Source organism: Anabas testudineus, chromosome 7 (genome assembly GCF_900324465.2).
Source record: "Anabas testudineus chromosome 7, fAnaTes1.2, whole genome shotgun sequence".
Lineage (NCBI taxonomy): Eukaryota > Metazoa > Chordata > Actinopteri > Anabantiformes > Anabantidae > Anabas > Anabas testudineus.
In genome coordinates, this window is record NC_046616.1 from 2,099,177 (window position 1) to 2,124,221 (window position 25,045).

The following is a 25,045-nucleotide window of genomic DNA, read 5'->3' on the forward strand; positions in this document are numbered from 1 at the left end:
ATCAAGCTCACTCTCTGCTGCAAGGGTGGAATTTAGTGAAGTACATTTACTAAAGTACTGAAATACAAATTTACTTGTAATTTAGACTATTTTCTGTTTAGTTATTTGGCAAAACAAGAGTTTCACAAAAAAAAAGCAACATCTATAAAGAAATTGGGAAATGATATGATGCTTTGTCAAATAAAACATTACTGTTTTCTACTTTTAACAATAATACATTTGTTGATATACAGAAAATTTTGATAATCCCAAAAATATCCCTGTTTCAGCTTCCATGATAGGATTTGATGATTTTCTTGAATTTTAAAATTATAAATTTAGAGATCAGAGTATTAATACTTTTACTGAAGTGAAGGATTTGAACGCAACGATCTGTTTATGGTCGAGAGGCACCTGAACGCAGCAAGTGTGCACTGCGCATGCGTGTTGGATTGAACGCGGAGAGCTGGCGCCAAACTGACGTCATGAGAGTTGAGGAATTAGCCGCTGCGGCTAAAGCAAAAAGGCTTAATTAACTCTTAACTTCTCTTGTGTTCACTAACTTGAACGTGTCTGACTTTAAACCTGGACCTAAGTGGAGTTACTGTCAGTGCGTCGTTGTAAATCTACGTGCTGCTAAGCTAGGATACACATAATGGCTTCACTGACTCTGCGTGATGTGACCGTGAATTTCCCTTTTCCTCCGTATGAGTGTCAGAAGGACTACATGAGCAAAGTGATTGAATGTCTGCAGATGGTGAGTATTAACACACAGTGTTACTACAAACATGGAAACAAGATACACAGCCGGAGGACTTCGTCCAGCGGAGCTGCCATGGTTTACATTTAAAGTTAGCATCGTCCGGTGCTCCTCATGTGTTAACGTCCATTCAACGTCTAGAGCTGACTGTGTGTTTCCGGGAAAGTAAATTAACCTGCGCTGGTTGGAAAACCCAGAAGGACGTTTCACAACACTTACAGTTTTTCTACCGATACTTTTCGAATCTGAAAAGACTGTTCTACCTATCTGGAGGAAAACACATTTCTTTCACTGCAAAATACAAGAAAAAAACTTATGCCATGCAGGTAGTTAACGGGCGGCCATCTTTGTTTTGATTCTCAAGCACCGTCAAAATTTAGTTAAAATGTTTTTTATCTTCTAGTGAATGGAACATTCTATAATCCAGATTATTAGAATAGTCCTTCATGATTCTAGAGCTACCATCAGCATAACCACACACACTTTGAAATGACCAAGCATCGCCCTTAAATTGTACAGAAGCCAATCTTCGTCAACTGAATGCAAGCTGAGTAATGGAAAGTAATTAAATACATTAGTAACGTAATAAACATTGCATATATATGCGAATGCATGAGAAACACTAACTGGGGTTATCTAATTTCTGTGTCCACTACCATAATAATCTTCCACCAAAACACACCTTGATTTAACACATGCTGATGATGTGACCGGTGTGCATGTTGTCATATGTGTTTTAGAAGATGAATGGGGTTCTGGAGAGTCCCACAGGAACTGGTAAAACCCTGTGCCTGCTTTGTGCCACTTTGGCCTGGAGGGAGAACTGCAAGGACTTAATATCTGCTCGTAAGATATCGGAGAGGCTCGGCGGGGGGGAGATGTTCTCAAAGACCCCCCTGTCATCCTGGGGAGCAGGTGCTACAGACGGTGACAACCCAAGTATGTTCAACCCAGGGCACATTGTTAAGTTAATATTGAAAACACTGATTTATCTGTAACAGCTGTAATTTACTCATTTGTAACTGACTGATGTCTACATAACTATATGAGGCTTCATATAACTGTGAAATATAATACAATCATTTTACTTTCTTATTGTCTTGCAGCCTCCTACACTGATGTTCCCAAGATCATATACGCATCAAGGACCCACTCTCAGCTCGCACAGGTTATCGGCGAGTTAAAAAACACTTCATACAGGTAAAATATGTTGTTTCCAAGCTGTACGGGATTAAAAATAACATGAATTATCTTGTACACATGCTGTCAAGGTCTGGGAAATATTAGATAGTAAATATATCCTTTATTTCAGTACGTGGGGTCCATATTTTATCATTACGATAAAACGATATGATACGGCACAGCCCTAGTTGCCAAGCGGCTTCTTTCTTGTTAGTAAACATAAAATTGCAGCGACTGTGGTTTCTGTAATCACTGCATTTTCTTGTTGCTGAAGCAAATGCATTTTGCACAAGATCTCTGGCATCAAGCATCTTTACTGAGCTCTCTTTTGTTAAGTATTAGAAAAAATCTCTGCCCACACAATCAGCACACAGCTTTGGCTGAGTGTTGATAAGTTGCTCCTACTTCTACTTTTAAAAGTAGAATAATAAATGCTTCACTCTTTTGCACGCATTTTTAGAATCAGTTAGAAGTGATTTCCTTCTCTAAGGTGCTTGATAAATATGAGCCCTGAGTGACTTTGGACATGTCCAGAATCGTGGAGAGGACCTAGTAGCGTTTGGTTCATCAGAGTACGTTTCTGACTAAGATTCTTGTCAAGTTTTAAATGTTAAAAGTTTGACAGTATGTTGTTGTCATGTACTGCATATGGCCGCCCAACCTGAGCCTGGTTCTGCTACAGGTTTCTTCCTCTAAAGGGAGTTTTACCTCTCCACTGTCTCCTGGTGCTGCTCAGTGGGGTTGTTGTTTTTTTTTTTTTATATAATTCTGTATACAGATATATTATGTAAGATCTTAAAACTTAAACACTTTTAAGTGCCTTGAGACTTTTGTTGTGATTTGGTGCTATATAAATGAAATTTAATTGAATTTTGGTAAACTCTTACATCGGTGTACGTTTCTGCTGATTCAGACCAAAGGTGTGTGTGCTGGGATCAAGAGAGCAGCTGTGTATCAACCAGGAAGTAATGCGTCAGGAGAGCAATCACGTCAAGGTAAGCGAACTACAACATACATGCTTTAAGATCACATTTGAATTTCATGTGCCTCATTTGTATAAATGTGCTGGTCCAGCATACTTTATAGTATATACTTCTCTTTTAAAACCTGTGGTACTAGAGACATAAAGACTGTACTGAACCAATCTTCACCAGTTTGGACATAATTTGATGTGGGCTTGATGGAGTCCCCTGTTTTTCAGGTTCATATGTGCAGAGGAAAAGTTTCCACCAGGTCTTGTCTCTACTACAATAATGTTGAAGGTAATGGTTTAACACTTGGATCAACAAGATAAAGGCAACACACAAGGACTGGACTAAGAATAAGATGAAATATCCATCAAGCAAAATGTAATTTAGATTTGTTGTGTTTTATTTGTAGTGTTTTAACATTAGTATCCTTAAACACAGTCAAGAATGAAGGAAAACAGATGGAGGTTCTATAGGCATGTAGAATATCTGGCAACAGCAGACATCTCTTTGTGAAATGCTTTTATTTAAATTTTTCTTTTTTTTAGAAAAGAGCACTGACAGAGACTTGGTGAACTCTATTCTTGATGTGGAAGACTTGGTCAAATTTGGGAACAAGCAGAGGTGAGATGTTTGTGTTCATGTTCAGTCCAGTGAAGTATCTGTTGCAAAATTGTGCAAGTTTCTAGTCTAAATTTTTGGTTGCGGTAGTGATATTGTCATTATTATTATTAATCACTATGTTCTGTGTTGTTTACCCTTCAGATATGTTAAGATAAGGTTTTGTGTGTTCCTGTATGCACATTTTAATGAAAAGTTGTAAATTTTCCTCCAGGGTCTGTCCTTACTACCTCTCCCGTTCCCTGAATAAGCAAGCAGACGTCGTTTTTATGCCGTACAACTACCTGCTGGATCCAAAGGTGAGCTCACTTATTTCTGTTTAAGTATGGCTAAAGAAAACAACAAGCATGATGCTCATTCCGCTCATTGCTGGTGTTTTGCTCCATAGAGCCGCAGAGCGCACAACATCGAGCTGAACGGAGCTGTGGTCATCTTTGATGAAGCTCATAATGTGGTAAGACTCTGTCCTGGAAGTACTATATTTACCACGTGTAAGATTATGTTGAGTAAGGATTGGTGTTCTGCCAATTTGTGCCACCTGATGGTGCTTCCTAGCTGTCTCTTTCAGTTTGCATTAGGGTAGCATACTGTATCTTGACAAGTTGCCACCGATCAACAGACCACTGGCACATTTACAATTCAGTCCAAGTCAACTCAGGTGGTGATGGAATAAAAAAGATGACATAGAATTTATAGAACTTTTACAGAAATTGCAGAATTATGTGCCTGTATGGGACTAGAGATTCGGTATGACTCGTGACTGTTCCTTCCTGTGGGAACATAGTTCTCATAAAAAAAACAACAGAATTACCTACCAGGTGCTGTTTCTGTTGACTGCAGGAGAAGACGTGTGAAGAATCAACATCGTTTGACCTGACTCCTTATGATGTAGCCTCAGCCATTAGTGCTGTGGACAGGCTACTGGTGGAGCAGGCTAAAGAAGCCAGCCGTGGAGATTCTGTCACTGAAGACTTCAACGTAGAGTCACTCAGCTCTGGTCAGAATTTTTCTCAACCACTGAGGATACACAAATTGGGGGTGGGGTCTCATTTATGGAATTTCAGTGGCACAAGATACACCAAGCTAAAACTGATGTAGGTTTGTAACAGTCCTGTAATAAATCCTTCTTAATTGATCAAACCTCTCACAGTGGGAGATTGTGAGAGTCAGACTGTCAAACTGTGAGATGGAGAAAAAGTATTTAACTGAAACATTAGAAACGAATGAGCGCACGTAAAATGATGTGTATTTTTTGTTTCAGGTTTAAAACTAGACATAGCCAGCATTGCTAAAATCAAACGTAAGTATTCTGTAAATCTTATTTTAGTGCTTACCATGATTGTCACACATTTATAATTATCAGTGTTCTATGAGATTCTTCCAAACAGTTTTTTTCTGTTTTGACAGAGATTCTTCTGGATCTGGAAGCTGCCATCGATTCCTACGATGTTCCAGCTGACAAAGGCATCACGAAACCTGGAATGTACGTTTAAAGTCTGGTAGTAGATGGGTCAGATTCTGTCCTACTGAGAGCTTCAATACAGAAGTGTCTGTTAGATCATTCATGCATGTTTGGTTAAAAGCAGGTTACTAACTACCAAGTGTGGAAGAATTACTATAATAATAATAATTATATTATCATTATATAAAAATTATTGTACATAATCAGTGATTATTACTATTATCATTATTATGAATACTATTTTTTTATTCTAATCTGATTGGTCAGTATTCAGGCATATTTACATGCAATTAAGTAGCCAGGTTACAGTTTTAGAGCTTTCTCGTGTTTCGAGTTAACGGCATACCTGGTTTTCATAATCAGGTTTTAGGATTGGGAAAAACCTGATTTCCCTATGTAGATTTTTCCCAAAGGGGGTGGCTGTGGCTCAATAGGTAGAGCAGTTGTCTGCCAATCATAGGATTGGTGGTTTGATTCCCGGCTACCACGTCACATGCCAAAGTGTCCTTGGGCAAGATACTGAACCCCTAGTTGCCCCCACGGTCAGGTCAGCTGCATAGCAGCTCTGCCATCGGTGTGTGAGTGTGTGAATGGGTGAATGAGACGCAGTGTAAAGCGCGTTGAGTACCAGCTAGGTAGAAAAGTGCTATATAAGTGCAGAACATTTACCATTTACCAAAGAACATTCTAATCACAACCTATGAGCATAACAAAGTCTGCTACCACTCTCTACCATAATACTTTCAGCAAAGAGGAGCAGATGGATAAAAGAGATGTCTTTACATGGAGCGACGTTGCCTCATTTAAAATCAAAACCAACTAAAACTGAAACCTAAACAAAGCGTAGATGGCAAAATTATTATTATATAATAAATATATGTTATAATTAAAATTTTCCACAGAGCATTTTCATCATGTATTTCTTTTTTATATTTTGCTGTGAAAATTCTTTACTGCTGCACTGTATTTATTTCTGTCACTGTCATCACAAACAATAAACTAAAACTGGAATCAGAATCAACAAAATCTAAATATTTAACACAAACATTTAGCACATCTATATTCCTTTTAACGTTAGACTTTTAGAAAATGTATGGACTTTAATGAAATAAAATGTCTTTGTCTCTGTCTCAGCTTCATCTATGAGCTGTTAGAAAGAGCCCACCTGACCTACAAAACTAAGACCAATGTCTACGAAGCTCTGGAGCAGATCAGTGGATACTTAGCGGGACGTGAGTATGGCCTGATTACTTAATGTTTTTCCTTTGATTACTGTTATATAGTCTAATTTTCCTTCATCAGAATCAGCTTTTAGGCCAAGTATGTTTCACATAAAAGGAATTTGTCTCAAAATCATGTTTTAACTAATACATACAATTAACATTTTAGCTGTGTGACACATTTCTCATCAGAGCCAGGTATATTCCTGAACACAGGTGGACTACAGAAGCTGTCTGACATCATACAGGTATGTTCCTTGGAAAGCACGTAGTCGTTTGTCTGTGTAGTTTGCTTAGTTTAGCATAAAGACTGGAGACAGTGGGAAACATAGCCTGGCTTCTTCTAAAGGTAAAAAATGCATAATCCAACAGTAAAACTCACTGATTAACATGTCATATTTTGTTCCTTCCTGTTTTGCTGTTGTGTATAGCATTATTTTTCTTTTCCTTTTCTTAGAATCCTTACATCTAATAAATAAATGGATGTTGTTCATATATACTAGCTCATCTGCAGTTTACAATCAGTCACCTCCTAGTCTACTTCAGCAGCAATAGTTCTTCTTTTCTTGTAGCTGGTGTTCTGTGGTGAACCATCACAGGAGAACCCTCAACAGCAGATGGAGACCAACACAGCTCATTTTAAGGTGTGTGTTCATGAATGTGTTTAAGTCATTGTTGCATCTTTACACACGTGTAACAGTCATCAGATATCATATCTGTGTTGCTTGTCTCAGGTTCATATCCATAAAGACACCAGCTATCACAAGAAAAAACAGAGCACTGATGTGTGGGCTGCATCTTCATCAAAGAAACAAGGTATGGTACACAATCTTTGACCTGCTGGATTATGGTATTCATATATTTTATTCATATTCACATTATTAGTTATGAATATCAGACCCAGATGATGGATCCTGTTAATGTCTAATTCACAAATTCCAGTTTTGGTTTAGTTCACTGACCTTCCTATTCTTTGTATGTTGTAGGCAACATTTTGAGTTACTGGTGCTTCTCTCCTGGCTTCAGCATGCAGGATTTAGTGAATCAAGGTGTTCGCTGCATCATTTTGACCAGTGGTACCCTCTCACCTCTGTCCTCATTTACTGCTGAGATGAGGATGTAAGTTACCGTCTGCTACTACTATAACACACATGCCATATATACAGTATTTAGATTATATAATATTATAGATTAGAGCTGCAGTACAAACATGGTTCTACCAGTTTCCTACCTTCAGCATATTAATAGTGGCTCCCTGACTCCCACAAATTTGATATAAATTCATAGAAATCTTATATTAATATCTGTTAAAGCATTCAGGGACAGGACAGAGTGCCCAAAAGTGCTCAGAACCCAATAGTGTTTAGTTTTTTTGTGGGTGCTGTAATAAAACCCTGCCTCAAAAAAATAAAGTAAATCGAAACAAAAATCAAGTTCTGAACTGTTATATCCCTGGTTTGTTAGTATATAATCTTTGGATAGTTTCTGTTTTATCAGTGTGTTTACATGCACTTTAGTAACCTCGTTATTTTCAGTGTTCAGTGTTTCATGCCACGCCACACCGCTACTTTCTAAATCTCATCTCTAATCTTTTTGTCAAGCACATGTACACTTGTAAAAGGTCAGTTATGCATATAAATGGCAAGAAAAGACATTCTGTAGTGACCACAGCTGGGATTCAAACCCCATTCTCCCACATGGAGGGTGGAGATGTTACCACTACACTATTCGGGAGGTGTCCTTCTGAAACTGTGGCTTCCTTAAACATATTTTAGCTTCTGATTATTCATTTTCTTGTGTTAACAGCAGGTAAACTTGATCTTGATCCCAATATTGTCTCTAATGTTGACATAGACCATTCCAAGTGACTCTGGAGAACCGCCATGTGATCGAGCGAGATCAGATCTTTGTTAGCGTCATTGAGCGAGGTCCAGACGGAGTGCAGCTAAGTTCAGCTTTTGATAGAAGGTCAGTATCCTTTTCTACAGACAAGTTTCCACCTTTTTTACAAGCATGTGAAAGGTTATTAACAATTCACACATGCAGTTCCTTGATGTGAACCAAAAGATTTCTTTTTGTGTTTTTGTATCATGTATCTGGCTAAATACAAATGAAGTCTTATGACTGGACGTTCTTCTATTGTTTTTAATCTATTATTGTTGATATATCTATGTTTTATTGTGTTATGTTTCTTGAGCTTTCTGTTTTTTGCAAAGAAATGTCTGTGCTTGGTTTATTTTGACATAACTGCTTGATGTAACTTGTAACTCTGCTGAAGCTTTTACCTTCTGCAAATTACTTGACTTACATCAAATTAAATTTCTTCTGTGACAGGTTTCTTCCAGAAAACATGTCATCTTTAGGCAACACTGTTGGTAAGATTTAAATTACAGAGAAGTTTACACATTTCTTCTATGTTTCTAACTTATTTTTCTAGCTCACATCTTTGTACATATTTACCTGAAAAACATTATTTCACTTCATGTCGTATTTGAACAGGCCTATTGGCCTTTTCTTATCATTTTCATTTTTCCTTGTAGTCTGACCTTTTTCATTATGTCTATTGTGATCGGTTCTCTCCTCAGCCAACTTGAGCCGCGTGGTTCCTCACGGTCTTCTAGTGTTTTTTCCTTCATTCCCTTTGATGGAAAAAACCCTGGAGTTCTGGAGAGTAAGTGGAAATTATTCTGAATCACTGGTAACTCACACACTTTTACCTAAGGGGGTTAGTAAAATTGTCTCTCTCACCAGGCTAACGGACATGCAGATCGCATTGAGAACGTTAAACCAATGTTTGTTGAACCTAAAGGAAAGGGCACCTTTAATGAGGTGAGGGTGTTTTTATTAAAGCCTGTATTTATCTGTCTTTAGAAATTATATTAGACAAACAATAGAAAGAATTAACCTTTTCTTTCTGTCTGTTTTTAGGTTATTGAGGGATATTACAACAAAGTCAATGATCCAGCATCTAAAGGAGGATCTTTCTTTGCTGTGTGTCGAGGGAAGGTGAGGTCAATGTGAGTCCAGTGAGTCTCAACAAATCCTAAAATGACACCTCAACATAAAGAACAATACATATTTATTGCACCTGAATCGAGTATGATAGTATTCTATTGTGTCTTTTAGTAGCTGGAACACCTTCTTTCATATATTTTCACCACCAGATGTCTTATACTATAATAACAGTATTTCAGTAAGCTCTAAATATTATTATCTATTGAGAGCCATAATTTTATTCATCTTGTATCTGCGAATTTCTAAACGTTTCTTCCTGTGTCAGGCAAGCGAGGGTCTGGATTTTGCAAATACCTTCGGTCGAGGTGTCATCATTACTGGGCTCCCCTTCCCTCCAAAGATGGACCCTCGAGTCATCCTGAAGATGAAGTTTTTGGATGAGATGTGCCGGAAGAAAACTCCTGGGCTGAAGGTGTGGAGCGAAGGACTGCTTGATTTTTTTGTTAGTGGTTCAATCTGATGGGTGTTGTCATCTTTGTCTCTATTGTCGTCCATGTGTGTGGACAGTACCTGTCTGGGCAGGAGTGGTACAGACAACAGGCTTTCAGAGCTGTGAACCAGGCCATCGGTAGAGTCATTCGCCACAAGGAGGACTTTGGAGCCATTTTCCTGTGTGATCAGAGGTTGGATTTGCAGCTCTCGGTCATCAGCAACATATGAATATGTGACACTTTGGGCCTCCATGTAGAACCACTCAGTCACCTGCTCCACTTAGAAGCACAGACAGGTGACTGAGGAAAAGTAAAACTAAAACAAGTAGTCCACTCTGTGCCGATGTCTCAGGTGCACAAAAAATGGTAACAACCATCCATGCCTCCTAAATCCCTCACCCCCCCCTGTGTAATGCAGCCCCATTAGCTGATAATAGTCATATCATTACTCATCTAATTTACACACTTTAAAATGCTGCTTCACAGCCTCAGAAGATTCTATACATCTGTTTTTACCCTCAGGTTTAAAGGCTCTGATGCCCGGGCTCAGCTTCCATCGTGGGTTAAGCCTTATGTGCGCCTGTATGACGGCTTTGGGAATGTGGTTCGTGATGTCTCTCAGTTCTTCAGGGTTGCACAGAAAATGGTATGTTCACATAACATGCATACATATTCCAAATATGCTGATGATTTAGAAATCATGGTACTAATAATTCTCAGACTTCTGTGTTAGACGGTTTTCTGGCAAGAACAGCCAGCAAATCATGTCAACTACAAGTCTTCTTCCTCCTTTATTTGGTACAAACTAATTTTATGTTGTTTTTCAGTAATTTTCTTGCACTTACTATGGTTGTGTTTGAATGTGCCAGAGGCCTGTTGTAGAGAAGAAGTCTGCAACAGCAGAGAGCCGTGGGACAGTGTGTTTCCCAGACACTCCGTCCTCTGGCTTCACTTCCTACTCATCCTCTCAAAGCTCCAATGCCCAGAAGGCCAAGATGCTCGATGCCCATATTCCCAGCCTGAAGAGGAGGAGGCTCAGTGAGTGTCAATACTATAAGTCAGACTTTCCAAAAGTCCTTCATGGTTTTTACTTGTTGTCTGGTCTTTGTGATTAGATGAGCAGAGTGGAGCCAATGGGATGGCCAAAATCTGTATTGAGTACGAGTGTGAGGTGCAGGAAAGTCAGAGGAAACCCACTAACCTGCTGGATGCTCTGGAGCAGGGTGACCATCGCAGTGGAGAGGATGATGCTATTGTGGGGGAGGAAAAGGTATCATCCTTGGTCTTTCTTCTAATCTGTGATTTCCAGAAGAAGTATATATTTATTTATGTTAATTTAAACTCTTTTCTTTTTAAGGCCCATCGTTTGTCCACACTGTGTCTTCAGAATGACAAGAGAATGGATGATGAATTGCGGGGAGGCAAACGTAAAATTAAATTGGTCCAACAACAGGTACGTGCTGCACCAAACGGAGATGCTTTATATCAGTAGAAGTGGTGTATAATAGTCTCTCATCATCTGTTGCAGCCATAGTCTCCACCGGCACATCTCAGCCACAGTGCTGCTGTGCACGTATAGCTCAGAGTCATGTACATGAAGTAAAATCTGTCAAAGTTTGGCAAATGAAAGTCACAGCTAAATAAGTGTTTTTCTTCCTGATTGTTGCAGAAAATGAGCGTGTCGGAGGACGTGTCAGAGGAAGGTAAAGCCAACAGGGCTAAGAAGTTCCTGGCAGAGATGAAGAAGTCACTAAGCCAGGTCAACTTTGACCGCATCGTTCAGTCTCTGCAGACGTACAAGAAGACCGACAACCTGGATGTGCTGCTGACTGAGATAGCCGTCTTAACCGAAGACACTAATACACACAACCTGATGCGCGGTACGTGTGTAATTAACACTATCTGCTAAATGTGAACAAACCAAATGAAGTAATTGAAATTGAAGTCTGAAATTCAAATGTTGCAAGTTTGATAAACACATTTTGTTTATCAAGATAAATACAAATACACAAATAGTCAGGATATAAAGCAAATAATGATGTGATGTGTACAGTATAGTGCTCGCCTCTCCATGTAAAGTTTGTCACCGGTTGATCCTAATGCTGTTTTTCTGGGGCTCAGGCTTCTACCAGTTTGTTCGGCCACATCACAAAAAGAGGTTTGATGAGAAATGCCAGGAGCTGACGGGGCAGGGCTGTGGCTACAAACCTGAACACTCGCTGTCTAAGGACGAAAAGAAAACACTGTTGCAGCAGACTGGTATGAAACATCGTCATCATCGTTTGTTATAGGTTTAGAAATGTGTCTGACAGGACTGGGTAACATTGTCCACTCACACCTACATTTTCTTATTTTTAAATGTTGAACAGATCCATCTTTGCAGTTTTATTTTTCTAAAAACCAAAAGATGGAGGACTCATGTGCTTCACTGTATTCTAAGATTAATTTAACAGCATTACAGAGAAGAACTTGACAGCACAGTAGCTGTAACATTTTGTTTTACTAAAACTACAGACAAACAGCCTGCTGTGAGTCTGACCTCCTCCAGTGGGACGTCTACCTGCTCTCAGCTGAATACACAGCAGCTCAACAGAGGACGACACCACCTGAACCTGCAGGGACTGAAAGAACCTCAACCTGGTAGAACGTTACATCCTTTTAACTTTTGATGTTGCATGTCAATGATTGTTTAATATAGGACATCTGTAGATTCATAATCAAATCATTAAAGTGTGGTGCAAGGAAATTTTTGATTTGAGGCTTTACCAAAGGTTTTAACAGTTATTAAAACACTGTTTCACTTACTTTTTTCTACAATTAATCTGTATATTTAATGAGTTTAACAAAAACATTAAGGTTCATCACTGTTTGTGTTTTATCAGCTATTAAATATTGTGTTTAGATCAAAAAAACACCAACAAATATGACGTATTATCTGCGTTTGACTGTATCTCTGGTGAAGAATAATGTAGATTAGTTATTACATGTGCAGACAAAGTGCGTTACAAATTTAATGAAATTAATTCTGTTACGCTCATCTCGTGCTCATCAGGTTCTGCTCCAAAGAACGAGTTCCACGCTGCTTTTTTGGCAGATGTTAAAAAATCTCTGGGAGCAGAAAAATCAGGTCAGCTCTTCCAGGCCATTCACAACTACAAGAAGACGGACAACTATGAAAACCTGGTGACCACAGTGGTGAGCTTGTTCACAGAGAGAGATGAGGACTTTAACCTCCTTGTCAGTAAGTTCCACCAAATAACTACATATATTTGCTCATTACATCTCTTGAACAGGAACGTCCCGTCACTGTTCTTCTACATTTCTTTTTTAAAGGATTCGGGATGTTTATTCGCCCGCAGCATAAGAAGCAGTACAAAGAGATGTTGGATGCTTTGATAGGTCAGTCAGCTGCAGCTACTGGTGTTGCTGCTGTGAGTGAAGACCAGCAAATACAAGGTAAAGGACATCCCATTGTATTATAGTTTCACAGAGACATGCTTCTGTTTCTTACTTTCTGTGAGTAACCTGGTAACGCTTGACTTTCTGCAGTAGCTGATGTTTTTTGCTGTTAGATTGTATCAGATTCCTTAAATAGATTTATGCTGGAAAACACTGATAAATCACTGTGCAAATGTCCATCATTAAATTATTTTCTTTAGATAAAACTGATTCAGGTTGTTGCTGAACTTCTTCTGGTCGCTCAAAGAGGAAACTCTTAGAAACCTCTCATCGGATTTTGACCGGTCTTCCACTCCTGTTTTTGCCACATTTGTCCCTTTAGCCAACAGAAGCTGTTTTTATGCTGTGTACATGCAGTATTTCCTTTATTTTTTTAGTTGTTCTAGGAGGAGACTAAGACATAAACATAAATATGGTCATTATATCTTTTGCAAAACAAGACTTTTGCACAGTATTTTACATGTGTAACAAGTTTCTAATCAGCTTTTTGTAAGGGCAGTTTTTTTGTGCATGACAAGACTGCAGACTAGACAGACAAGTAAATTTTTAAAAAGTCACCATCAGAGGGAACTCACAGTATTGATCATAAAAGATGCAGAGAGGAGCACTGAGGGGAAACGTCGTCATCCAGCAGAAGCAGACTGAAAACATTAGAGCATTACGAGCAGCTCTGTGCATAAAGTGGCCTGAAACTAAAATAATCATGTGTTTATGGCAGATGTCGTGCACATTCCATGACTCTCTCCATCACATTAAAGTGCTGAGCTCTGTTTAGTTTTTTCCATCTTTCTCTCACTTCACTGTCGGTCTGCTCTGACTCAGACACAGTGGGGGGGGGGGGAGACAAATGTCAGGAAGCAGCATCTTCTGTCACTGAAGAGTAAAAATCTGAGCAATCCTCCCTAAATAAGACCAGACTATATTTATCTAAGCCACAAGATTTATCAGCTTACATTTACCACATTTACATGACACAGTCAAGATTTACTTGCACAACAAAAACAATTGTAGTTTATCTTATATAAAATTAACAACAACAGGATTAAATCTTCCAACTGCTTTATTTGTGATTTATTTTTTCTTTTCAGCTTCACCGTCGCCTCCTTTGAAGACTCAAAGCAAGATTTCAAATTTTTTCTCGAGTAGCCAAAGAAAGTAGAACATGACTTACAGGAACATGATGCATGCACATCAACCCTTCCATCACTTACTGTGCTGTACTGTACTGCTGCCAGGACCACAAACTGGACTCGCTCTGGCTCAATCTCACTGAGTCGTGTCCACACTGACACTGGATATACCACAGCTGGGGTGGACTCCTGCATTGCAGACTAAATCAGTGAACCAGTAGTAACGTTCAACAAACGGTGACATTGTAAATTCTGACAACACTTAAAACAGCAACAGTCTCATCACTACGACCCTGTTTACTGTATCTGGAGAGAGACACTGGACTGAATCACTCATTTCTGATGACAAGGACTGAGCTAAGGAAGAGCTTTGTGATCTAAAACAAAGTGCACTGCCTGTTTTGTATTAAGTTAATACAGAATTATGAGAAGTGACAATGTTATATGAATAAATACATATTTTTATCTAATTAAATTCTTGAAATCTACACGCTTCAAGTTTCTGTTGTAGCTCCACCAGTCGTACCAGCTCAGTAACAAAGGTCTGGACCACGCAACTGGGTCAGATGCTTGTTCAGCTGGATCCTGTCTGGTCCTGTCTGTCCATCCACAGCTACAGGCTCCACTGAGACCCCTTTCAGTTTCCGATGCCTGTTTTCATCAGGTGATAGAAAGAATATGCACACCTACCATATAACTCAACAATGAAAGTTAAGGTGACTCAGAAAAGTCCGTTTTAAATGCACCTGCTGCAGAAATATAATCAAGATACAATGTGAATAGTACATTGAATATCAAAGTCATAAGATTATACTGCATTTTCTTTTATTAATGAGATTCTGAAACATAGTGATAGTAAAATATTTGCTTAGTTGAAATCTGAGGTAGAGAAATCGAAATACTCTGGTATCTATACTGGTAAATTAGAAATCCATCAGATGTATATATACTTTCTCCTGTCACTTCTGGGTTCTGGTATTAATTACAGAAGCAGTGGAGAACACAGCATTAAACCTGTCCATGAACTGAAACATGTTCAAAGTGTCGAATGTCCTTACAACCTTTTTTTGTATTTTATCCATGGTACATTTAAAGTATCAGTTTCTTTAACAAAGTCACTTAATAGTAACCATAGCACCGTTATTTTGAGTTTGAAAGTCAGCATTTTGACTTTTTATCAAAACTCAGTTTTTGCTTAGTGTCTCATAAATCTATCTCATAGCTTTAGTTGAAGCATCTCATATTTCAATTTAGAAAATTGGGAAACTTTAGGAAAACTTTATTTATATTAATTTATTTTAATTTTTTCTCATATATTTACTTAAGTAAGATAACTCTTGTATCTTGTAATTTAAATTTAGTCATAATTTAACTCTTTATCTCTATTCCATTTATTAAGTTATAATTTTACCTGATAGGAATTAACACAATTTAGTCGTGTCCGTCTATGTATTTATTTAATTTTTAGCAGTTCATGAGTTAAATAAATAAAAATAATAAAATTGATTTTTCTCCGTTTCTGTCTAAATCTCATACGAATGGAAATCACGAAGTTGTCACTGAGGTATCGCGATAGTTCCTTCAGCACAGTTCTACCAACATGGCAGGCAGTAAGTTGGTGCTAGAAGGAAGAGTAAGTATAAAAGCCTTTATTTTAGGACTCAGCGTGGTTGTGATCCCATTGATCAGAACCTGGTTTGGACACCTCGACTGGGTCTTTGATTATCTGACGGAAACGTCCGGGAAAATAGCGATTTGTATCCACGTAGCAGTGATCAACGGCCTCTTGTTAATCATTTACAGGGGACCTCTCTACAAGGTGAGCTCTGACGCTAGGTAGCAAACTTCCAGGTTTCATTTTGTCTTAGTTTTAGTGAAGACCACGTATATTTTATCGGAGTCGTGGAGTAAAGTGTTTAATCTACCTCACGTTAATCTTGTGTAGTCTGACATACTTTAATTCGACATTTAAACTTTAAAGTTGTCCTGCTAATGTTGGCTAACTAAAATCAACTAGCTAGCTAACATTAGCTTCCCCTTAAGTTAATCGTATTAGAGAAAGAGGAACCAGACAGTTGGAGTTAATGTTCTCAAGATAGAAACATAAGCCAGGTAAAGCTGCAGAGGCTTATCCTCCACTTGTCATTTGATATGATTAATTACATTTTATAAATACGTTCATGGTGCACAGTAGAAAGAAGGTGACACAGAACCCGATTCAGAAATCCGTCTCTTCAGAGTTGTTTTGGGTTGTGATGAATGTCATTTACTTCATTAACACGATTTGAGGTGTTTTACAAATATCCAGGATCCTGTTAGAGATTCGGCATAAGTCACTAAATGAAAGATAAAGTAATATATTACTTAGAACCAATGTGATACTTATTACAAAATATCAAATTTAAAATCAGTTTATTAGTTTTATCTTTCTGTATCTTGGTGTGAAGAACTGTTGCTACACATATAAAAAACAGTATTTATAAAGTTATATGTTAAAATCCACAGTGTGGGTTTATTTATAGAATTACCTTCATGACATGTTTCCTGGGTATAAAATGGGCAAAACTTATACTTTATTTCAAAGATGGCTTCTTGGTTCTTTTTAACTTGAATTACATGACAAACAGAAATAGTGGGACTGTACAGTCAATCTTTAAATAAAAGTAGGAGTACTCATTAAAGAAGTACTCTACTCCTGTCAGTAGTACCACTTCAGATTTAAGTTCTAGTGCATTAGCTAAGTAATAGTAGTGACTGTCTCTGCTCCTGTTTGTCATGCTGATCTGATCTTATTTCATATATGTTTTGATTGATTGATTTATTTATTTTATATATTAAATGACTTTTGTGGGCTCTTCTGGGTTGTGACTCTGCCGTGTTGCCCACTGAGACTTGCTGTTACTCAGCTGGTTTTAGGGATGACTACGAGAAACTGAGTTTGTGTTTCTTCGCTGATGTTAACGTGACCTTTCTGATTCTTTCTAGGTTGCTGTGAGAGCCTGTTTTCTTGGAGTTACTTTTGGTTGTGGATTAATTATAAGCTTCTCTGAAACCACATGGACACATTTTGGCTGGTACGTGCATCCTGCATGTTCAGATGTTACCAGTTAGCTGCTATGTAGAAATGCAGGAGAGCTATGTCTTTAGAAGCAGCATCATCTCCATAATTGAATGACTTTAAGGGGGATGTTACCACTACAGTATCCAGCTAACTAATAAAGTAGTTAGATAGGTCAGAATGAACTGTGATGTTCAGCACTCACTGCACAAACACTATAGATTGGGGTCACTTAGAAATGTCCTTGTTGTGCTAACATAATTAGAAATGGTTTTCAAACCTTTGAAGTGTAGCTGTTTAGAAAATTTAAAAAAGCAATTATATATATGATCCTCTCCAATGTTTGGCAACTCGAACCTTCAGCTCCCACCACAGATTTTCTATGGGATTAAGGTCTGGAGACTGACTAGGCCACTCCATGACCTTAATATGCTTCTTCTTGAGCCAGTGATTTGTTGCCTTAGCCGTGTGTTTTGGATCATTGTCATGCTGGAGTACCCAACCACGACCCTTTTCAATGCCCTGACTGAGGGAAGGAGGTTCTCACCCAACATTTGACGGTACATGGCCCCATCCATCCTCCCTTTGATGCGGTGCAATTGTCCTGTCCCCTTGGCAGAAAAACACCCCCAAAGCATAATGTTTCCATCTCCATATTTGACAGTGGGGATGGTGTTTTTGGAGTCATAGGCAGCATTCCTCCTCCTCCAAACACGGCGAGTTGAGTTGATGCCAAAGAGCTCGATTTTGGTCTCATCTGACCACAACACTTTCACCCAGTCTTCCTCTGAATCAGTCAGATGTTCAGTGGCAAACTTCAAACGGGCCTGTAGATGGGCTTTCTTGAGCAGGGGGACCTTGCGGGCACAGCAGGATTTCAGTCCTTCACGGCGTAGTGTGTTACCAACTGTTTTTTTGGTGACTATGGTCCCAGCTGCCTTGAGATCATTGACAAGTTCCTCCCGAGTGGTTCTTGGCTGATTCCTCACCGTTCTCATTATCATTGAAACTCCACGAGGTGAGATCTTGCATGGAGCTCCAGACCAAGGGAGATTGGCAGTTAATTTATGTTTCTTCCATTTGCGAATAATTGCACCAACTGTTGTCACCTTCTCACCCAGCTGCTTGGCGATGGTCTTGTAGCCCATTCCAGCCTTGTGTAGGTCCACAATCTTGTCCCTGACATCCTTGGAAAGCTCTTTGGTCTTGGCCATGGTGAAGAGTTTGGAATCTGGATTGATTGATTGCTTCTGTGGACATGTCTCTTTTATACAGGTAACGAGCTGAGAGGGCCAATGTCAGCTCGTTACCTGTATAAGATCCACCTGATTTATTATTTTATGATGATAATGACAATAGTGACAATCCCTTGATAAATCTACACAGAGAACTGAGGCAGACACCTTATTTTGACAGCAGAAAGTGTTTTTGATAATCAAGGTCTGTGGCTGTTGGATCCGTGAAGTAATACTGCATCTCTGCAGGTATTTGTGCTCCCTGTCGTTCTTCCATTACTCTGAGTACCTGGTGACGGCCATCATCAACCCTCGCAGCCTGTCGCTGGACTCGTTCCTGCTCAACCACAGCGTGGAGTACACCCTCGCTGCTGCCTCGTCATGGGTGGAGTTCACAGTGGAGAAGCTGACAGTTCCAGGTTGGTGTCTCATCGATTTCATCGTCACGTTACACAACTGCACAATTTTCTCATAGATTCTGAAAGTTTTCAGTGACGGAGAAGGAAGAAGTTAAATCTAGTAGGTGCAAGTTTTTATCAAGTAAGAGGGGAAAAGTGAAGTTCAGAGGTAGAAAATAGAATGAAATGAGCTTTATTGGTGAAGTGTGTTCGCGCACTTACACACAGAACCGCACAGAACAAAGCTGTAGAAAGACAACGGAACAAAAGTAGGTGAAGAAAGGATCCGTATATAATTTGTGGATTATTGCACAGTGGTTGTTACTGATATTACACAACTGAACAATTGTTCATCAGTGTGATGTTGTGTGGGAAGAATCTGTTCTTGTCTCAGATTGTTCTGGCGTCTAGTGTTATGTAGCAACTACCAGATGGAAGTGAGTCGTGAGCTGAGAAACAAAAGTAGAGAAAATTTCAAAAACCTGTTACCAGTTAAATCAGGATGTAGTGTTGCTGACACAGAGGAGCAGAGACTTGTCCACCAGTATTTTATCAGCCGGTCTCTTCCGTCAGAGCTGAAGCAGCTGAACTGGCTGAGCGTCGTGGGTCTGCTCATGGTGCTGTGCGGCGAGGGGCTGCGTAAGGCAGCCATGTTGACCGCCGGCTCCAACTTCAACCACATCGTCCAGAATGAGAAGGCCCAGAGCCACGTGCTGGTCACCAGCGGGGTCTACTCCTACTTCAGACACCCCTCCTATGTGGGCTGGTTCTACTGGAGCATAGGAACACAGGTGAGCTACGTCAGCACCACTGAGCCCAGCGCTCACGTCATTCTATCATAATGATATTTATTTAAGATCCCATAGTTGTCACACTGGTTGGTTTGTTGTATTTTTGTTTCTCATCCTTTTGTAAAAGTAGTTTGTTTTATTTTCCATAATTAGCTTTTAAAGTGCAGAAGAAAAGCAAGTGTTAAATATGATGCTCTTGGTAACATAAAGGTACAAGTCTCATCTGTGCAGCTAATGATGATAGTAGAACATCATCAGTTATTTTCAGATTTTTATAAGAATCCAACTAGTTATTGTATAATAAATTTAATCTATAAATATTTATTAAATTGCCTTCATTTCGTGGCTACAGTCTTAAATTTAAGTCAGTGAATTGCTGAATCTCTGAAGCTGTTATGTGATTTTAAAAACACTGTAAAAACTAAAATGACACTGTAATCACAGGCATTTTGCTACGAAACAGAGTCAGAACCACTTTATTTTTAAATGTGGCAGAAATAAAAAAAAAATAAAAATAAAATAAAAAAATAAAAAAAGAATTGGAGACTAAACTTTTCCAACACTGTTGGTGCTCAGACTCCAAGTATTTGATCGATGAGGTGGTCGTAGTCTTCCTGCTGTACTCTGGGTGTGAAGACACATTTCCCACTTGTTCTGACTGTTGCAGATCATGCTGTGTAACCCCGTGTGTATTCTGGGCTACACGATAGCCAGCTGGCGGTTCTTCCGGGAGCGGATCGAGGAGGAGGAACTCTCCCTCATCCATTTCTTTGCCGAGGACTATGTGGCATACAAGAGGAAAGTTCCCACCGGGCTGCCCTTCATCTCAGGCATCCGGGTCAACTAGTCCCGGGAGCTGGATGTTACAGACTTACAGCACTGAAGCAGGTCAGACCCGGTGGGTGTGTGGCGTCTGCTATGGCGGCTGCCCTCCAGAGGGAAACCTGAGTCTGTCTAAGAGCTCCAGGCTCTGATCCAGAGACCATGACAGCTGGGATGGCAGCAGGCAGCTGGGCTGCTGTTTTTCTACCAACCTCCAAAATCCAGTTAAAGACCAGACAACCTCCACTGTACCACATGTATTCCAACAACACATCCACTCCATGTTTTCTGTTGTCTTCATGTTCATGTTCATTGACCATTCATAGTGTTTCACCCACGATCACAGTTTTCTGGACTTTTATCTGCAAAATGTCTGAAGATGTTTGAGTTTTGCAGGAAATTCACCAGGTTCTTTACATTTTTTTTTATTTGTTCATCAATATTTTCAACAAGCTGCCGACATTATACCCAAACCAATCACATTCTTTAAAAGGGCGACTTTGCTGATTTCCAACCTACATTCTACTGATATAGTCTCTGTATATGATCCCAGTCCGAGTTCTTTAATATTACATATCATCCACTACCAGGTCCGACCCAACACTCATTTAGCTACAGTCAAATTTCAATAAATACGTAGCCTACATTGTATTTTACTTATGTCGCCCTGTTGAACGTCTTACACACACTAGAGGTTCTGTTCAAAATTATTATGTTTACAAGCTTAAAGTTTTTATATGAATGAGAGAATAACTCAAAGAATGTGAAGAGATCCTCTGAAGTGAAGACGTATCTCTCAGTTCCAATTTCTGGAAGACTTTTTCAAAATAAAAGCCCCTCAATAGAACAGTAATGAAGGGAACAGTAGACATAAATAGTTTTATTTAAATATTTATTTTTAATAATTTACTTATAATGGTCTAAATAAAATAGATACACAACTGTAGGTTTCTATCAGGGTTTAGAGACTATGGAGGATATTGCTCCCACATGTACAGGTGGTGTAAGGCTGACGGTGGTCTGAGATCCACTACCTTAATCTGCACTGAGGCTACAACAGCATCAGTTTAAACAGAATCTGGTCACATTAAAGATTCTATTACAATTTTCACCATTTACATGCGAAAACAGATTCTTAGACCTAAATAATAAGAAAACAAGTTAAATAAGGAAAAACAGCTTAAAGATGATTTTTATTTTGTTTTTTGTTTTTTTCCATATTTTTATTACAACAGATCCTAGAAGAGTAAAAACCAACATTGCATCTACTCACTGTTACATCTGGGAATCCAGAACCATACGTTAAACTCTCCACTACAGCCTCTGAAATTTACTGTTTTAAAAAACACTGGTCACATTTCGTACTTCACTCTTATGTCTGAACAACAGTGCAGCTCTGTGGCACCGACACTCGAGCTTGATCAGGTTGTGCATTTACAGATGTTAATGAGTAGACGCGTTGTTGGTTTAGGTCTTTTTAAGGCGTTTGTTGACAAAATAGAGAAAATCCTTGAACGCCACACACAAACAACATTCACATAACTGGTCAACTTAAAGGGGGAGTTCACAGTTTTTCATTTCTGTCTTAAAACACCAGTCGGGTGCTGCTGTTTGTGTCTGTACCCCCTGTGGAGCTTGACAGATTTAAAAGGTTCATGCAACTATCAGGTGACGCAGTGCGAGCGACATCCAGCAGAAACTGAGTTGTTTATTTTCCCAGTGTCACATTTACATTTTAAACACAATGGGAGAAAAGCTGGTTGATGCAGTTTTAGTGTCTTAACTGTGTATCACATGTCTGTACTGGGACACTGTTGATTCTACATCTTTATGACTGTTTATCAGCCTCTGCACTAAATCCTGACCGCTGAGATTCATTCTTGTCTCAGTTGATAATCAAAGTTAATAATAACTTTGCTTTAATTAGATGCTGACGCCTCGTATCAGCTCTAGGTACACTTTTAAAATCATTTGTGTACTAATGTAATAATTTGGCTTTTGTACAGAAGGGGTTTAGTGCCACCATAAAAATATTATTTGAGTTCTGACTTTAATTTCAGAATTCGGTTCTGTTCATTTCCACTAAAAGTGAGACAATCTCTTCACAGCCAGAATGAACAGGAGCAGCTTTCAGGGTTCACATGCACCTGATATTAGTTTTATGAAACACTAGAAAAACTGTGAACTTGTCCTTTAAATAAACATGAATAATAGTTGAACCTTGAGATTTGTAAAATACAGCAAACTAAGAGCTTGGTTCAGACGAGAAGTGTTGGCTCCACTTCCTGTGTTGTAGCATCTTCTGTTTCTTTTTGTTGTTGTTTAAAATAGAAGTTACTACATTTTCATTTTGTGTTGTCATGAGTCCCCACCGTGTTTTATTTCCACCTGTGTCCCTTCATCAACGTGTTTCTCCTGTCACTTTGTGTTAGAAACCAACCAAATGACTGAGCTGTTAATGTCGGTAAAGGTGTCGACTGACTCTGCAGCACTCACGCTCTCATCAGACTGTCTGAGTGGCCTCACAGTGGTGCTATCCACTCTCCAAGCCCTGATATCATGGTGTGTTCAAGGCTTTGGTCAGATAAGATTCAAGTCAGGAGCACTGCAGAAAGAAAACACCTGTGTGTGTGTGTGTGTGTGTGTGTGTGTGTGTTAATGATTGAAACTCCAGCAGGGTTTGAGAATAGGAATCCTTTTATTCAGATTGTGTGTTTGGAAGATTGTCCCACTGGTCAGCTCACATACAAACACCTGAACCACCATCAATATCAAAATAATTTCTATTAGAATCCAAGTTTATATTCATATTAAGGTAGAAGAGCTCTGTATTTGTAGCCCAGTCACTGTTACAAAAGTAAAAAAGAGACAATGTTAGAGCTGGAAATCGGTTCCAAATTTAATCCTGATCAAGTTGCATCAGATTAAACAACAGTAAATAAAGTGTGTCTCAGAATTCTGCCGACTTTAATATTCTCTTTAAGTAACTGAGCAACACTTTGTTTCCTTGATGTGAAACAGTAAACGCTGCACATTAGAGACCAAGTGTTCCATGGTTGTAGGATTGTGGAACAGGGACTTCTGCTCTTTGGCAAATGCAAAATGAATGAACCATGATGAATCTTGTTTGAGACCCACACATGCAGAACAGTTGATGCTCAGAAGCAGATTCTTCAGCTGAGGACAGATTTCCACTTCAGAGGTCATTCTGAGCTGATACACTCGGCTCATATAGCAGCAAACAGCTTTGTCATTATTGAACGTAAAGGTTTAGGTGCATGTTGTAATAACTCATTTTCCACAGAGTTTTATAGACGGTGCCGACAGTGCAGATTATAACTTTTATGCAGTGATAGTTAAAGAACCATACCGGTTCCATAGAGGAACCCCAACTAACCACAATAATATTTTGTGCTCTCAAATAAATCCTACACAGTTAATCATCTCAAAATCCAGTATCTATGCACAAGAATTAGCTGAGCAAGATGTTAAACAATGTTTTTAACCATTATTCATACGTTAAAATATAATGTTGGTAAGATGTTGATGTTCTGGGAATTCAGTGATACTAATTATTAATTCAAGAGAATATTTGCGTGCAATAAAAACAAAATTTGTATCAAAACTGATCATTTTGACTTTGCCAAGTGCATGGGTTTTTTGACCTTAAAGTAATTCAGCTATCAGCAGCCTTCCTCTTAACAACAGGGTCAGCGTGTTTAGTATTTATTGTAAGTTACTGTCTGTAACGTGTGATCTGTAAAAACACCTCCACATTATCTAAGATGTCTGTATGCTAAAGTTTTAGCTTGTTACCCCCCCTCCACGTGGTTTGTGATCATTTTATCTGTGTAACTTTCCTGCTACAGCTGTAGCATGACGACTGCTGTGACTGTTTTATCACTGCACAGTTTGTATAGATGCTGTTACTAATCCCAGCTCTCAGGACTCCACGATGTTCAGGCAGTTCATTAGTTTTCATTCTGACCACTGGTACAATCTACTACATACTGGGTTTCTACAATGCAGATGAAACGTGTGTGTGTGTGTGTTTTAGGGTGAAGAAAGTTTGTCAGTCTGATTTAAAAGAGACACTTGTAGCATATCTGTGAAGTGCACTGTAGCACTGTATGTGGATAAATAATGAAAGATAAGACAACACGTTGACTGTTGGAGCATGACACACCCGAGCTGAGTTTTGGATCTGTTGCACTTTTACTGTAATTATCATGGGTCTGTATTAAACAGTTCAACAGTCTGACTGAAAACCTTTAGCTGATTACTGCACATGTATTCACAAAGCAGATTTTCTCAGCAGCACTTGTGTGAAATAAATAAAAAACAGTTATTATTAAGATTCAGTCTTTTTCCTTTTCTTCATATTATTAGTAGCTATTTCAGAGGGGCTGTTGTATTGGGGTAGAACTGATTACATGCAATAGTTTTCCAGTTGTGAATAATATAAAATGTGATTTATGAGCAGCAAATTATTTGCTATACACTACAATAACAAT

The 25,045-nt window shown here is 38.9% G+C and overlaps 2 protein-coding genes across 2 annotated transcripts; both read left to right on the plus strand.

Annotated features, from left to right (window-relative positions):
• The first annotated feature begins 303 nt into the window (after positions 1–303).
• rtel1 (regulator of telomere elongation helicase 1) lies at positions 304–14,702 on the plus strand. Its single transcript, XM_026368905.1, has 33 exons — positions 304–736; positions 1,480–1,678; positions 1,846–1,939; positions 2,835–2,916; positions 3,123–3,183; positions 3,438–3,513; positions 3,725–3,809; positions 3,899–3,964; positions 4,351–4,507; positions 4,772–4,810; positions 4,918–4,993; positions 6,107–6,204; positions 6,385–6,440; positions 6,765–6,836; positions 6,927–7,008; positions 7,179–7,311; positions 8,047–8,160; positions 8,527–8,567; positions 8,778–8,863; positions 8,944–9,021; positions 9,121–9,198; positions 9,473–9,619; positions 9,715–9,830; positions 10,161–10,284; positions 10,508–10,676; positions 10,754–10,908; positions 10,996–11,091; positions 11,308–11,518; positions 11,760–11,897; positions 12,153–12,278; positions 12,691–12,879; positions 12,972–13,094; positions 14,186–14,702. The coding sequence occupies exons 1-33, from the start codon at positions 635–637 to the stop codon at positions 14,254–14,256; spliced, it is 3,540 nt and encodes a 1,179-aa protein (XP_026224690.1). The 5' UTR covers positions 304–634; the 3' UTR covers positions 14,257–14,702.
• A 1,102-nt stretch (positions 14,703–15,804) lies between these two features.
• Positions 15,805–21,854, plus strand: icmt (isoprenylcysteine carboxyl methyltransferase). Its single transcript, XM_026368574.1, has 5 exons — positions 15,805–16,046; positions 17,213–17,301; positions 18,770–18,939; positions 19,492–19,709; positions 20,377–21,854. Exons 1-5 carry the CDS (start codon positions 15,828–15,830, stop codon positions 20,554–20,556), a joined length of 876 nt encoding a protein of 291 aa, XP_026224359.1. The 5' UTR covers positions 15,805–15,827; the 3' UTR covers positions 20,557–21,854.
• Positions 21,855–25,045: the final 3,191 nt, after the last annotated feature.

Excerpts from the sequence above, each read along its gene's own strand:
- rtel1 (XM_026368905.1), top strand. The coding sequence starts at position 635 with ATGGCTTCACTGACTCTGCGTGATGTGACCGTGAATTTCCCTTTTCCT. Across the intron at positions 1,679-1,845 it reads TACAGACGGTGACAACCCAA|CCTCCTACACTGATGTTCCC; the intron begins GTATGTTCAACC and ends ATTGTCTTGCAG. Across the intron at positions 9,831-10,160 it reads ATTTTCCTGTGTGATCAGAG|GTTTAAAGGCTCTGATGCCC; the intron begins GTTGGATTTGCA and ends TTTTACCCTCAG.
- icmt (XM_026368574.1), top strand. The coding sequence starts at position 15,828 with ATGGCAGGCAGTAAGTTGGTGCTAGAAGGAAGAGTAAGTATAAAAGCC. Across the intron at positions 16,047-17,212 it reads ACAGGGGACCTCTCTACAAG|GTTGCTGTGAGAGCCTGTTT; the intron begins GTGAGCTCTGAC and ends GATTCTTTCTAG. Across the intron at positions 18,940-19,491 it reads GGAGAAGCTGACAGTTCCAG|AGCTGAAGCAGCTGAACTGG; the intron begins GTTGGTGTCTCA and ends CTCTTCCGTCAG.